A 12,498-nucleotide genomic window follows, 5' to 3' on the forward strand; every position below is an offset into this window, starting at 1 on the left:
ACTGTCACAGCACACATTTACTGAGACACTGAAAAGCTTGTCATTATATTACAGATAATGGACTGAGATGTCATTCATCTCTCAAAACCGTAAAACAAGCTCCTTTAACCCTCTTCTCCTGAGGAGTGCTTGAACTGCTGAGGGTTGAACATATTTTCCCTTAGAGCTGCAAAATTATTCCAATTCCTATATTTTGCAACAACATCATTGACTGTTGAAAAACTGAGTACCATCTTTTGCGTTATCTGTGGTTAAGTGGTGTGCTTTCAAGGATAACTTCTATGAACTACCAGTAGCTATGAACAACGACAGTAAGGACTGTGAGAGTCTAGAAAACATTCTCTGCAGTAGTTTAAGAGCAGTAAGAAAAGTGTGCATTTGTCTCATTGAGACACAGACTCCAGTTCTACATTTTTTCAAAGCAAGCATTTATTCCTTCAAATTATTTTCATACTGGATAAAAGAATTCAGTACAGGGTTTTTTTCAGAGAAAAAAAAACATTGACAGGTCAATCAAGTATTATCTAAAGTGACAATTCATTCTTATATCTCAAAAATACAACAATTTGTCTCAAAACAATATTAATCGATTAACAAAAGAGAATGTACACCAAAACACTTTGGTAGCTCAAGGTACCACGTTCTCTCACTGACTGCACACAAGTCATTCCCTGAAACACACAAACTTCTATCACAAGGAACCTTTTTTCCCTTTATCCACTGCATCTTTTCTTACACTGAATTACTGACAGTTGCAACTTACTGCATAAAATATTCAAACATATTCAGACCATATTTGCAGCATGCAGCCAAGAATCTACAACAACTGCCTGAAAAGCAATTTACTATGAACATAAACATGTTGGCTACATCTGCTACATGCAGTTGGCTACGTCCCTAAAACAGTTATTCCGCTACTCCAGAAAATTCTGAAATATGGTCTGTACGAGCTTGTGGAATAACATGGTTTGTCAAGGATGCTGCTGATACTGTCAGTATTCTTCAAGGCAAGGGGCTACAAAGTGTTGGGAATTTTAGCTTGCAATTGCAAATAGTAGGCTCCCCCCCTCTCTTTTTTTTTAGTTTGAGAAATGTTTTACTTACAAGCTCAAATGAGTCTATTTCCTGGGAGGCTGTAGGCTTGAACCTGAAGGCATCTCACAAGAGCACAAATAAAGGGATGGAAAGAGTATGCTGCAAAAATTATCATTTTTGTCATACAGAAAAATGACAGGATGGTTTTGCATCCTCTGAGAGTCCAAACCCAGTAAAGTGGAGAGCATTCCTTCATTTGGAGATGCAGTCAGTATATGGTTCACCTCAGACTCCTACTAGAAGCCTGTGATAATTAGTCACAAACCATCTTCACCCTGCATGTGGCACAGATTCTGTAGCTACTAGAACCAGAGAGAGTTTACTTTTGACCCATATTAGGGTTACAAAGTTGATGCAAATTTTAGTTTTGACATCAGCCAAATATTTTTCACTTTTGCTTAAGACAGCAGCAAATTACAAGCAGTCATTCCACCACTCACTACTATAAATCTCAAGAAATATCAGAAAATATTCTGCTGTAAAAAAGATTGTTTGTTGTCATGGAACAAAGAGGAAGGAAATTATTGTCTTCTGATTCTTGTGTACAAATCACTTCTGTTGTATTAGAAAACATAACAACGTAAGAAATTAATGTAAAAAACTAAAGATGTAATATTCTCTTTGCCATACTCTTCAGTGACTGTAAGTGCTCTGATTATTCATTTAATCTCTTAAGATGCACTTTCTCTTTCAACTAATGGCAGATAAATCACTTTTTTCCCTAAAGCACAGTACAATAAATGGATAACAGTAAAGAATAATAAATAGAAAAGTTAGATAATAAATTCATTACTGCAAAAGAACAACACTTGATTTCCTTTCTAAGATTATTTTTATGACCTATCAGTACAGTAGACTTGGCTGGAGAATCCAGCTTAGATTTACATGTATCTGTTTCGAATGTACTCTCTGTACATGAGGAAGTCATCTTTTCCCAGGGGCTGCATGTTTCCTCTTCCAGCCTGAATGTGCGCATGAAAAATCTCTATTGATTTCCTATCAGCTCTTGGAGGCTGGACTTCATAAATATTGTCTTGAGAAAAGGAGGAGATTGGTATTCTGGAAAAAGACAAACATGCAGAATATTTAGACCTTTAGGTAAAAATTTTCCACGGAGAGAGAAGAGTATTTCTTTGCCTTGAAATATACATGAAAGAGTCAATGAAAGGGCAACTTCCCACTAGATAATTCATTTACCTAGATTTTTATCACTATTGCAGACCTGATAACACCCAGCTTCCCAAGTAGGGTAATTAGGTAAGTTGTCATTAATCGCATTACGGAATACTTTCTCACTTCCCTCCACCCTGCCCTCATTTCTTCATCCTTCCTCAGATCTCCCATGGTCAGTAAGTACCCCAGCTGAAACAGATCTGTGCCATGCATTATGGCAGATAATAGAAAGATTTTATTGAGCTATCCACTTAGTAGCAATTACAACAAGCAAGTGATTATGCTCTGAACCAAAACAGAGAAAGGATTTATCAGGTAAGAAATTTCCATATAATTATTAGGGTAATAATATTGCTGACAATTTATTATCGGCAACAGCACTCAGATACTTTATGAAAATATTTTTAAAATCATCTTCACACAATAAATGCCATATTTGAATGCTAATATTTAAACCTCTCATGAGAAACACACAAAGTTTGAAAGTTTACAAGAACTCGAGTTTGTCAGATCTTTTCTAAGCACTGTTGACTCACTCATGAGGTAGAAGCTGGTTTTTCAACTGTTAGCTCTTGAAAACTGCATAGCCAGCAGGTCAAGGAGAGTGGTTGTTTCTCTCTATTCAGGGCTCAAGAGACCATATCGGGAGTACTGGGCCCACTTCGAGGCTCTCCAACACAGACAACGAAATATTTGGATGAGTCCAGCAGAGGTCACCAAGATGACTGGAGAGCTGGAGCACATGGCATATGAAGAGATACTGGAAGCACTGGGGCTGTTCAGCCAGGAGAAAAGAATCTAAAGGGGACTTATTGCCATCTGTAGCTACCTAGTGGGAAGGTGTCTGTGTGGTGCCAGACTCTTTTAGGAGTGTGTGATGAAAAATTCCAAAAAGGAAATGCAAACTCCATCATGGGTTGTTCCGATCAGATAAAAGGGAACTTTTTTCTACCATGAAGGTTGTCAATCACTGTTGTTGCTCAGAAAGGCTGTGGAACTTCTCTCCCTAAGGATATTCAACAGTCAAATGTATGTAGGCCCAAGCAACTTCATCTAATTTAGTCCCCCTCTGAGCAGAGGGGAAAGACGACCTCCTGTTTCTAATATTCTATGGCTCTAAGCCAAACTCTTCAGCAGCAATGTGTTCTCCACAATGAACTCCACAACCAACCGAAAGGTAGCAACAGAACTATTTATACTCCATACATAATAAATGAATAAACACTAGAAGTATCTGTACAGTAAGTAACTTTATTTTAAAGCAGTTCAGGTATTGTGAAAGCTGCATTCATAAGTACAGTCTGTACATTTCCAGCAATATTTTAGTAATTTATTTATAAAATACTCCCAAAGTTGAACAGTACAGATGTTTTACCTGTGTGATAGCATATCAGTTTGGATTACACAACAAAACATTCAATGATATTCAACTGATATGTTTCAACATATCATTCAACTGAATGATTCAACATTCAACTGATATGTTGCTATCTGAAGGTAACCTGTACATTAACTTTTCCTTCTGTCAATACTATTTGCTTTAAATGAAATCAAAGTTTGAAACTAACTCCAAGAAAAAAAAACCTGACAGAACTATGATTATCTACAACAGCAGATGTAATGCATGTAGAAAACACTAAACAGGAGAAATTATTGACTTCTCAATTTACAAAGAAAAATTACATACAGGTTTTAAAGAGTTCTCTAAATCATCAGTTTCATACATTTTTAGTTCACATTTCAGCTGGAGAAGCTAGTTTCTGCATAGCTATATCTACTTTCTAGATAGCTATTAAAATACTTCTACTTTATAAATTATATAAACAAAGCTGCCCTAGTATTCAGTACAACATAAAGATTTCAATTCTGGAAATTGTGAACTCACTTTCCAACAACCACAGACACTGAACACTTTCCTACATTCAATCATTCCTCATAGGTGGACCCAAAATTTTATTGGGCCAGTTGTCTCATGGAGTAACTAGCAGAAAGGTTTGAGGACAGTCTGTTAAGACAGAACAGGTACTAACCAATCCCTTCTCTAGTATATCTTCCTGGATTTCAGCAACCAACAGATCCCATGGGAATAAGTTCCATGCCTTAATTGTGTCTGATGTGACACTCATTTCATTGTCATCAGGGACTTGGGTTGCTTGTAATTCCTACCCTGGGAGAAACGGTGATCAGTCATTCTCTGCTTGCCTCCTCTACATCACTATCAGACAACCAAGTGTATTTATCTCTACTCATACACCAGTTATTTTCTGACCAACCTTGTCACCTTGCCACTAATTTAGAGCTCCAAGCTCTACCAAAACTGTGTTTAATACCTGAGATTTTTTAACTAGCTTTTCATTTGTCATCTATTATTTTGGCTACTGAAGAGAAATTTTCTAAGTACCCTACATAAGAGCACAGTGGAGTAGTAGACAGTGCCAGTGGCTGAAAAAAAGTCAGAATGCTATTGTTAAATATTGTATTAGTGCATGCACATATTTTTGGGCTCAAAACTTCTCAGGTAAAAAGTGCAGTGGCAACTTATTGTCAAATCTCACTATTTCCAAAAGCAAATGTTGACCAGCCCAATTGCAACAGAGATTCAGATATTAGCATCATTGTCATATTCCACAGAAGCCACAGTCATGACTCTCTATCTGGGTGCTCTTCAGGAGACATGAAGTTATTTTTGTGTGCAGAATCTTTTAAAGGGAAAAACCAAGGAAGACCTGTAACACTTCGGCAATGGCAAAGCCCTTCTATAAATGAAATGCCATAATAATGCCAACTTCTAGTTGCATTATGAGCACAAACTAATATTTTACACTGTTTCTAAATCAGGATCTCCATTAAAACTGTCAAAAAACCTTGTTCCCTTTTTTTCCTCCAGCCTTTTATTTTATTAAAATATGTTGTATTTTGGATGTTTCATCAGGACAGTTCATTAGTCTAAAAAAATGACTGCAGTGTGCCATGTACTACAGTATGCCTAATATTCCACTACAACCGGAATATGGCATATCAAAATGGTTTCCAGATTAAAATAATAGTTTTCAATTTCATATTTCAGCTTTGCATAGTTATAAATTCATTTGATTATATTTTGACTGCAATGATAGAATTACTTACACAAGAATACTATTGAACTTGAGACAATAAAATCACTACTCACCCATAGAGTTTGGCTGCATACTTAAAATTTCTTTCTCAACAGTGTGCTAGTTTCTTCTCATTATCACTTCTTCTAGTTTACTTAAGGTAGGTGTTTTCAGAACTGGTAAAACCCAGTAGTCTATCTGACTTTATATACAGATGCTTTAAAAGTAGATTGTTTTTCAAAGCATCCATAGTTTCCGCAGGTACTTATTTAACTAGTGTAAAGCATCCAAGCTGAGACTGTAGCAATGGTATCTGACACTAGCACACTGTACTAACTTACCAGTGTCACTATCTAACACCAAAAGATGTCACTTACTCAAATGTAGCTGGTCTGTCTAGTCCACTAGAAGGTGGACAATTAAATAAAAGAACAAACCAGAGCCATAACACTAATTTGATGCCTTCTCTATTTATTGATTGGTTTCTAAAGACATGACATTTCTGAAGCACTAATGAATCAAAAGTCCTTTCCTTAGGCACAATGGAAGCATTTAGTAACTAAATCTCAATTTTCCACCTACTTGCTTCAACATGATAAAAATATATTGAAAGAACCGCATGTTCATGCATGACAATTTTGATTAATAACCCTGTATTAAGCTGTAAGTATTTGCAGAGTGCTTGTATTATCCATTCATTTAATTAAAAGTAATTTCTCTAACACTGTTCATGTAAAAATCTATTCTCCTTAATAAGTTTAATATCTTACAATAGTCATGAAAGAGAGCACATTATTTATGACTTGGCTATCAGATTTCCCTAGAGACCTATAGCTTTATGGCCTCCCAGTGAAAATTACACAGATAGGAACATTAATGCTATGTCATGAAGGACAGCATCCTTGACATGCAAGTTTCAATTATTTTCATCCCACTTGTAAGCATGCTTGCTTCACAGTGTTATGTTTTCACCAAGAGTACCCACTGACTCTAAAAGTAGAAGACAACACAGTTAAAATCTTCAACTACAACGAGGATGATCCATACTCTGAAGAAAAAGTGCATGGTGATGTGCATAGCTCTCAGAAAAATAGAGCTCGCCAGAAAGCCACCATTTGTTTCTCCTCAAGTCTCTAAAGTATATCTAAAGAAGGAAACAAAATGCCCTCTTTTGCCTTGTTTGAATCTTAAGCAAATACCCATGAAGATGAACAGAGGGCTGGAGCACCTCTCCTACGAAGACAGGCTGAGAGAGTTGGGGTTCTTCAGCCTGGAGAAGGTTCTGAGGAGACCTTACAACAGCCTTCCAGTAGCTAAAGGGTGCTGCAAGAAGGCTGGAGAGAGACTTTTTACAAGGGTATGTAGTGAGACAGCAAGGGGTAATGGCTTTAAACTGAAAGAGGGTGGGTTTAGATTAGGAAGAAATTCTTTACTGTGAGCGCAGTGAGGAACTGAAACAGATTGCCCAGAGAAAATGTGGATGCCCCATCTTGGGAAGTGTTCAAGGCCAGGTTGGATGGGGCTTTGAGCAACCTGGTCCAGTGGAAGATGACCCTGCCCATGGCAGGGGGTCTTGGAACTAGATGGCCTTCAAGGTCCCTTCCAACCCAAAGCATTCTAGGATGCTATGATATTTGACTTACAAAACTCTGGCAAATCCAGAGGGGCTGCTTTTTTGTTTTTGTTTTTTTTTTTTTAATTATTATTTTTTTACCATAAATGGTATCCCTTTAAATTGCTTGCTGTGCTCCTGAAAGAGCCTTCAACAGAATTGTCCGTCCTTAGACACCAACACCTCCATACAACAGAGTTTCAGTCACATTCTTTGTGAATGGAGAGGGCTGAAAAGTAGACAACTTCTATGCCCAATAATACTGCAACTTGTATCTTGCAGAACCAAGCAGGAGCAAAAACTGGACTACATCCAGGTCCCACAACAATTAACTGAAATTTTAAAGGTATGTACAATTTCAAGGGTTAGAGAAAAGACAGATTCTCCTTATACAGGTATGCAGTTAAATAAGCATTTTACAATCCAAATTAGAAGCAGCTTCTCTACAGAGCAGACAGAAGGAATATGAGAAAAGGAAAGAACATCTGATACAGAAAGATGATATCCAAGGAAAGATAAATCTTTTAAGTAAGAATGATTTACATTGACCACAAGCTAATTCAAAATTTAAAGATCGAACACACAAGGAAACCTAAAGACAGGACAGGAAAAACAAGTATCAAAAGAACTCACAAGTAAAAGAAAAAAAAAGAAAGAGGAATATTGTGTTTCTTTAAGGAAAAGCTTAGACTTACTTTTTCAAACAGATTAATTGAGGAAGCCAGTTACCTTAAACTGATGAATAGAAATTTATCACATCACAGAGAAGACAGAGTGACAGGCTAAAGAAGGGTCAGAGAATTTTCACTAGAATGTCTAAAAGCAGATGGGATAAGGTGGCATACCTTTCAGTACTTTGTTTTTTTGCTAGAGACTGTCAATACTACAGAATCCCCAATTCAACAAAACCATAATATCCTATGTAGGAACAACTAAATTTCCTCCATATTTCAAAGGAATTTGTTATGGTCATACTTTTAGAGGATATGATTCCAATGCTGCTGACATTAGGATCCAAATGAGACTTCAAAGGCAAAAGAAAGAACACCAGCCCACTAAGCTGGTGATTATAGAATCACAGAATCTGCTGAATTGGAAGGGACCCATCAGGATCACTGAGTCCAACTCCTGGCCCTGTGCAGGACAGCCCAAGAGTCACACCATGTGCCTGAGCACATTGTCCAAACGCTTCTTGGACTCTGATGCTTTATTTTAACTTTTATATTTTATAGTGGTATTACAGACTAAAATACCCCAGTAGAGCATTTAACTTGCACAGGTTACACTTAGTTCAGGCACTGAAGACAGCTTGGACTCTGACATATGCACCACCTACTCTTCTATTATAAGGACATTCAGACATGTCCACACTCTTCTTTTGTGCTGCAGTGAAACAAAACACTCAATTCCCTGTTCAGCAGGTAATAAAATTTCTTGTACTCCCAGACAAATGCATGAAGTACATTTGAAAAGGTTTTGACAGTATATTTTTACAACAGTATTATTTATATCACACCACAATGAATACTAGGGAATTAGAAACAGGTGCATTGTGTCAGCCCACAGTACTTATACTATAGTACTCAAAGTATCTCTTCACATACAGTACAATAGATTGTGCTAATAGTCGTCCAGCTCTGCTTAGTTCTATTTAGCTCTAAGTAAAATTCTACCCTTTTTTCCTTCATACAATTTCTAAGAACAAAAAGAAGAATTTCAATATCCTTTCACATTCTCCACTCAACTTCAGTATTATTTCACTGCATCACTGCAGTCCCTGTTCAAGTATCCACTTTTTATTTCTAATCTCTACTTACAGTTTCTAAATTTAGACCAGAACTTTCTCTTCAGCCTTTCTACAATGCATATCTGAGCTCACAGATATCACTGAAGTGACACTATAAAAATAAGAAGTATTTCTTTTTGTATTGGCTTAATGTATTTGATAAAAATGGCCAAGTGTTTTAAGGTTGTGAGGTGTGAGGTTATTCAAAAAGATTTTTCTTGTGAAGTGTGGAAACGTCAGCAACTAACCTAAGTCTAAATTATATCTCACGGCTGATGAGAAACCAAAGTTTTGCATTGAGTACTTCATTTTACTATGAAAAGAACAGGGGTTTAATTGCATTTGCATCTAGAAGGAACTACTGGAAAATTAAATTTGCCATATTTTTTTCAATTTAAAATGCACTTAGCATCAAATTAATACAAGTTACCATAATTTTTCAATTTCTTCAAGAGCTCCTTGCGAAACAAGTGCAGAATGTGTCTCAGCTGCTGTTACTGAAAACCCTCCCTCTCTCCCTAATCTTAGTTCATTCTATTTTATCTCTAAAAAGTTAGCATTCTCCAAGGAAATTTCTGATTCAGAGGAGCAATTCCACCTCTGTAAGAGAAAGCTTCCTTGTTTCAGAATTTAACAACATGCCTTTAAAGAATGCCTACATTTATAACTTTTACTGAAAGAATAATCTGTTACCATCCAAACAGTATTTAAACATTTTTAAAGTTACAGAACAAAACCCAAAGGAAATTTTTAAGTTGTATAAAAATACACTTTTAGAAAAAAGAAATTACCAACTATAAGATACCCTATTTCCTCTCAGATCTGCACAGAGTAGTATATTTGGTAGAACTGGCAGAGAAAGATGATCCACATGACTACAAGAGGAGGAGTGACAGAAGGCACAGATTTGTGTGCTCTATGACTTTTACACTTTTACTATTCAGAAACACAGGGAAAATACACTTGGGAAAAGAAAAAAACTTAACATCTGACTACCAAAAGCCTCCAGAGTTCTGTGTGTAGATTCTATTTAATGTGTTTATTTTGCAGCAGCAAAGCATGGAGGGAAAATTTACCCTACTTTTGAAGGGTTAAGAAGGGAATTATTACCTCTTACACTGTCTAACATGCCAGGAGATTTTGCAATTACAAAAAAAGAAATTGCCATCATAAAAAAATATTCTTATAAAATATTTTCTTAATAAGCATTTCCCTTTAAAATATTCAGGCTTGTTCCCTCTTATGAAAAACAGTTTTATACTTTGCCCATCTAATTTACTACTTTAATACCCATGAGATATATTTTATTATAAAACTACAGGTTCATTTACCTACAAATGTGGTATCATCACTTTAAATGCAGATAACACTAAATCACTGATATTAGACAATATTGTCCCATACACAGCATTACATCTGTTTCATGTTATTCTACTCTCTCAGCCCAACTGAGACACTCACAGTCTCTATCCCCACTTGGACAAATGCTGTGTCCAAGCTTCCCTCACTTCAATGGATTGGAGTAAAGGTCCTGCAGTTCTATGAAGTGGCCATGCTGTTGGATAAAAGATCATGTACCCCAGAGACAAAAATAAATAAAAATCTGCCTTGCCTTGGTGAAACTTTAAGCTGCCTACAGTACAGGAAGATGTCAACTGGGAAGTTAGGACTTGATCATCTAAACTCTAAGACCTGCTTCAATAATAGTATAACATTTGGATAATATCATGACCCTTTTTTTCTACTAATACTAAGAAGATTCAAATGCAACTTTGAATTTTTTTAATGAAGAATATGCAACCAATCTTTCAAACTGTCTCTTTCAAAAGTAATTACAGTAAGAAGAAATTGCCTTTTAAACTCAGTAGCTTCAGTGCTTTGTGTTAACATTGTTAAGACTTTTGAACACAAAATCCCTTATACTACAAAAACTAAAAAACAAACAAAAAGCGACACCCCCCAAAAGAACACAAACAAAATCCCCCCCGCCAAAACCCCAAACCAAACAAACCAAAAACCCAGTTCTTCATGCTATGCATTAAATCTCTATACGGTAAAAAAAATGGAAGTGTGACTCAAACAATTTAGCATCAAATTTACCTGATGTTTTTTCAGGCCTCATTACAAAAGCAAAATCAGGTTAAAGGGATAAAGAAGAATAACACTTACAAATTTATAACCCTATCCAAGTGGTGTTTTGAGGAAAATGGCTGGCTGCCCTTGTCTTGTTTATGCTGACTCTGTCCCAGCTGAACAAACCTGTAAAAAGCAGTAGATAGAAAAATAAAACAAAGAAATAAAAGAACTATCACAAAAAAATTCATCAAATGAAAGAAACTGACACTAAAAAATGAGGTTTTGAGTCGTGCTATAAAAGTCACCGATCATGACATACCTCCCTGGTGAACAAGAGGGATTTTTAAAAGTTCACAGTGGATGCATGTGTGAACTCTGAACCTCCTTTGAAAACAGACTTGCTTATCAATTGGTATCATCTAGTATGTCATGAGATAGAAGCAGGCCTTCCTAAGAAATAGATAGCCCTCTACAGTCAACTTCCTATGTCTTTTTCAAAACAATCATTTAGATGAAATCAGGAAAAGAGGTAAAGTCTCTCAAGTTTCAGATTTAAGTCAGTCCTCTGCCAAATTCAATCCAGTTTATTCATCTGAAATGCTGTTAGTCCAGATCACTTATTTACAAGTGCAACCTTTTGGGACAATTCCCCCACCTTCAAATATTTGCTGGAAGACATTGCCAAAGGCAAATACTGTCATGGCTTTTTTTCTTGGCAATGAAGTGGAGCAAAGCTTTTTAAAAAGTAGCTTATCACTAATCTTAGTCACTCAGCCTAAAAGGAAAAGTCAGAGGGTTTCAAATATATGTATATGTAGTTATCTTGCATTCAATTTGTTCACTCTCCAACACATCTGTGTGACGGAAAAGAGAAGTAAATGTTAGTTGTGATCTAATACTTTAATTTTCTGAGGCAAAGGGTTTTTCTTAGCTTAAAAAGTCTCACTGGTCTATTTCAGGAATATTTACTACATTTTAACAAGCAACAACTACCAGCGTAAAACCAACTGCATGAAAGAGTGTACAGAAGTCAAATGAGCAATACATTTCTAAACAGCTTACTGCAGCTTTGCTTTCTGCTCCATTCAGATTCTATACTGTAGAAACAAGAGCCTCAGAAACATGCAACATCACTTTGGATGTTGAAGGAATAAATACTTACATTTCTAAATAAGAGAATTGTAAGTGGAAATCAAAATATTTAAGACCTAGTGCAGGAGTTTGCTATTGAAACCAGCTTAAAAAGCAAAAACCAAAGGCAAACTACTGGCATAAGTATTTTAATTAATTGCTTTAAATTATTCAATATTTTGAAACAAACAAGACCTTAATATTAATAAAGAAAAAAACCATGTAACATGGCTAAGGATATCATGTAAAGTCAGGATCCTACATCTCCATTTCCCTTATTACAATAACAGAAAAAAACTTGATGTGATAACTGTAATCATACTGTGAGAGAAATTGCTGCTATTCTCAAGTGATGTACATTTTGGGAAGTATAGATTTTACTGACATCCTTTATTACATAAATCAGCACATCAGACCAGAAATAGCACAGTGTCTTGTTAGCTAAAAGAGGTAAGGAATTTGTAATTGTTTTATTTTTAAAACCTGCATTGCTTGAAGGAAATTAAATAAATGCAAGCTTTTTTTTTTTT

General features: G+C 35.9%; 1 protein-coding gene across 1 annotated transcript in view; it reads right to left on the reverse strand.

Moving 5' to 3' along the window:
* Nucleotides 1-410: 410 nt before the first annotated feature.
* Nucleotides 411-12,498, reverse strand: part of FIG4 (FIG4 phosphoinositide 5-phosphatase) — a 60,131-nt gene continuing 48,043 nt past the window's right edge. The window contains 2 exon segments of the mRNA XM_032681352.1: nucleotides 411-2,154; nucleotides 10,931-11,020. Of these exon segments, the coding sequence (XP_032537243.1) occupies nucleotides 1,977-2,154; nucleotides 10,931-11,020 (268 nt within the window). The 3' untranslated portion in view covers nucleotides 411-1,976.

The sequence above is a fragment of the Chiroxiphia lanceolata genome, chromosome 3 (genome assembly GCF_009829145.1).
Source record: "Chiroxiphia lanceolata isolate bChiLan1 chromosome 3, bChiLan1.pri, whole genome shotgun sequence".
In the NCBI taxonomy this organism is placed as follows: domain Eukaryota; kingdom Metazoa; phylum Chordata; class Aves; order Passeriformes; family Pipridae; genus Chiroxiphia; species Chiroxiphia lanceolata.